The 2019-nt window shown below is 53.1% G+C and overlaps 1 protein-coding gene across 1 annotated transcript in view; it reads right to left on the reverse strand.

Annotated features, from left to right (window-relative positions):
- Positions 1-1848: 1848 nt before the first annotated feature.
- LOC143277581 (dixin-like) overlaps positions 1849-2019 on the reverse strand; it is a 42057-nt gene continuing 41886 nt past the window's right edge. Inside the window, exon 18 of the mRNA XM_076582460.1 lies at positions 1849-1980. Within this exon, the coding sequence (XP_076438575.1) occupies positions 1897-1980 (84 nt within the window). The 3' untranslated portion in view covers positions 1849-1896. The remainder of the gene's footprint in view (positions 1981-2019) is intronic.

Here is a 2019-nt window from a genome sequence, read left to right on the forward strand (position 1 = left end):
AATCTTCTATAAACAGGTGCTTGTTCTGTCGTCTTATGCGTTTTCACTGAGAGAAGGGTGAGTTGTAACCCTCTAAAAGCAGGTGTTTGTTCTGCGGTTTGTCTTTCCACAAAGACTAAGGAATATATTTGCTGAGACAAAATAAAAGAAAAAAAATGTGTGTATGTGTGGGTAAGCGTGAGTGAGTGGTGGGTGATGCAGTTGTTGTTTTTATTTTTGTCTGTTTCTTTTTTTTTTATGTTTGTGTGTGAGTGTGTCTGAGCGTGTGTGTGTGCACACGAACAAACATATTCATGTGCTACATGTGTGTGAGTGTCTGGAAGGAATGGAGGAAAGGGGGATTTCAACCCCCTAAGGTCCCGAAAGGGGAGGAGGGAAGGCAGGAAAGGGGGATTTCAATCCCCTAAAGTCCCCACATGGTAGAAAGGAATGCAAGGAAGTGGACGCCGTCAACTCAGCCCCCCCCCCCCCCGCCCCCCCATCCCTCCCCATCCCTCCCTCTCATCCACAGAACTGCTCCACCAAAAGACCTCAGACGACGCACCACACAACGATGAGACGATGGCAGTGGCAGCAACAGCAGTCGTTCAAGCGCCATTCGGCAGGGTCACGATGACAACTCTGCTGGTGGTGCAAAAAAAAAAAAAAACAAACAGGGTGGAATTGGCGAGGGTGGGGTGGGGGTGGGGGGGAAGAGGGGTGGTGTGGGTGTCGGGGGAGGGAGGAGGAGGAAGGAAGGGGGTGGGTGATGGTGGTGGGGGCACCAGGTGGGGGGGGGGTGGGGGTGACTGGGGGACAACTGGTAACATTCGGCGACGCTGGTTATTTGTTTTCACCCAGATCCCTGTCATGGTTTGTACGACTTCTTCACGGAAGCACATCTAGCGGACGCCTTTCTTCTTATTTCTTTTTCTTTCTTTCTTTCTTTTATATCTTTTATTCAATTGAAGAAACAACAGGGGGGGGGGGGGGGATAAAACAGTGGAGCTGAGGTCAGCAAAGGGAGTGGGGCGCTTGGGGGGTCGGGGGGCAGGGGGGGGGGGGGGGGCGGGAGGGGAGTAAGGGTTTCGGTCACAGTCAGATGACCACAATTACAATTTAACGAAAAGGGGTCACTTAAAAGTGTGGGAAGGGTGGCACTGAGAATGGGTATGGGTGTGGGTGTGGGTTGTAGTTGTGGTTGTGGTCGTGGTTGTGGTTATGGTTATGGTTATGATTGTGGGTAAAGGTGTGCTTGTGGGCGTGGGTATGGGTGTGGGTGTGTGGGTGTGGGTATGTGGGTGTGGGTGTGGGTATGTGGGTGTGGGTATGGGTGTGTGGGTGTGGGTATGGGTGTGTGGGTGTGGGTATGTGGGTGTGGGTGTGGGTGTGGGTATGTGGGTGTGGATGTGGGTATGTGGGTGTGGGTTGTGGTTGTGGTTGTGGTTGTGGTCATGGTTATGGTTATGATTGTGGTTAACTCACTCAGTACGGCCAGTCCTCTCTTCTCCTCTACACAGACCCATCGGATGTCCAGCAGTGGGTGTCTGAATGACCCAACCTTTAGCCTCCGTCGTCAGAATTGTGGTTTTCTTTGTCAACATTCACCTCTTCAGTATAAGAGCCTTCCGCTTGCAATATTTTGATGATGGTAATTGGGCTGAAACGCTGTTAACGTCGTCTCTTTCGCCGTTCGTATGGAGAGAGTTAAAGGTGTACTTGTGGGCGTGGGTGTGTGGGTGCGGTTCTGGGTGGGAACAGAAATTGGATGGTGGGTGGGAGAACCAAAGGGAGGTGGAAACAGGTGGGGGCTTGTGAGGGGACGGGGGGGTCAGGGGGGGGGGAGGGGGGTAGAGTAAAGGTGGTGGTGTGGTGGGGAGGCTGCTGGGGCTGGGGATGGTGTGCATGCCCCAGGGTTCAGCACAGGGTCCCCGACTCCGTTTCCAGCCAAGCCACGATCTTGTTCTCCCATCCTGGCACCACCGAGTCCTCCTTTGTCAGCTGAACACACACACACACACACAGACGCAACACACACAC

The sequence above is a fragment of the Babylonia areolata genome, chromosome 34 (genome assembly GCF_041734735.1).
Source record: "Babylonia areolata isolate BAREFJ2019XMU chromosome 34, ASM4173473v1, whole genome shotgun sequence".
NCBI classification, from domain to species: domain Eukaryota; kingdom Metazoa; phylum Mollusca; class Gastropoda; order Neogastropoda; family Buccinidae; genus Babylonia; species Babylonia areolata.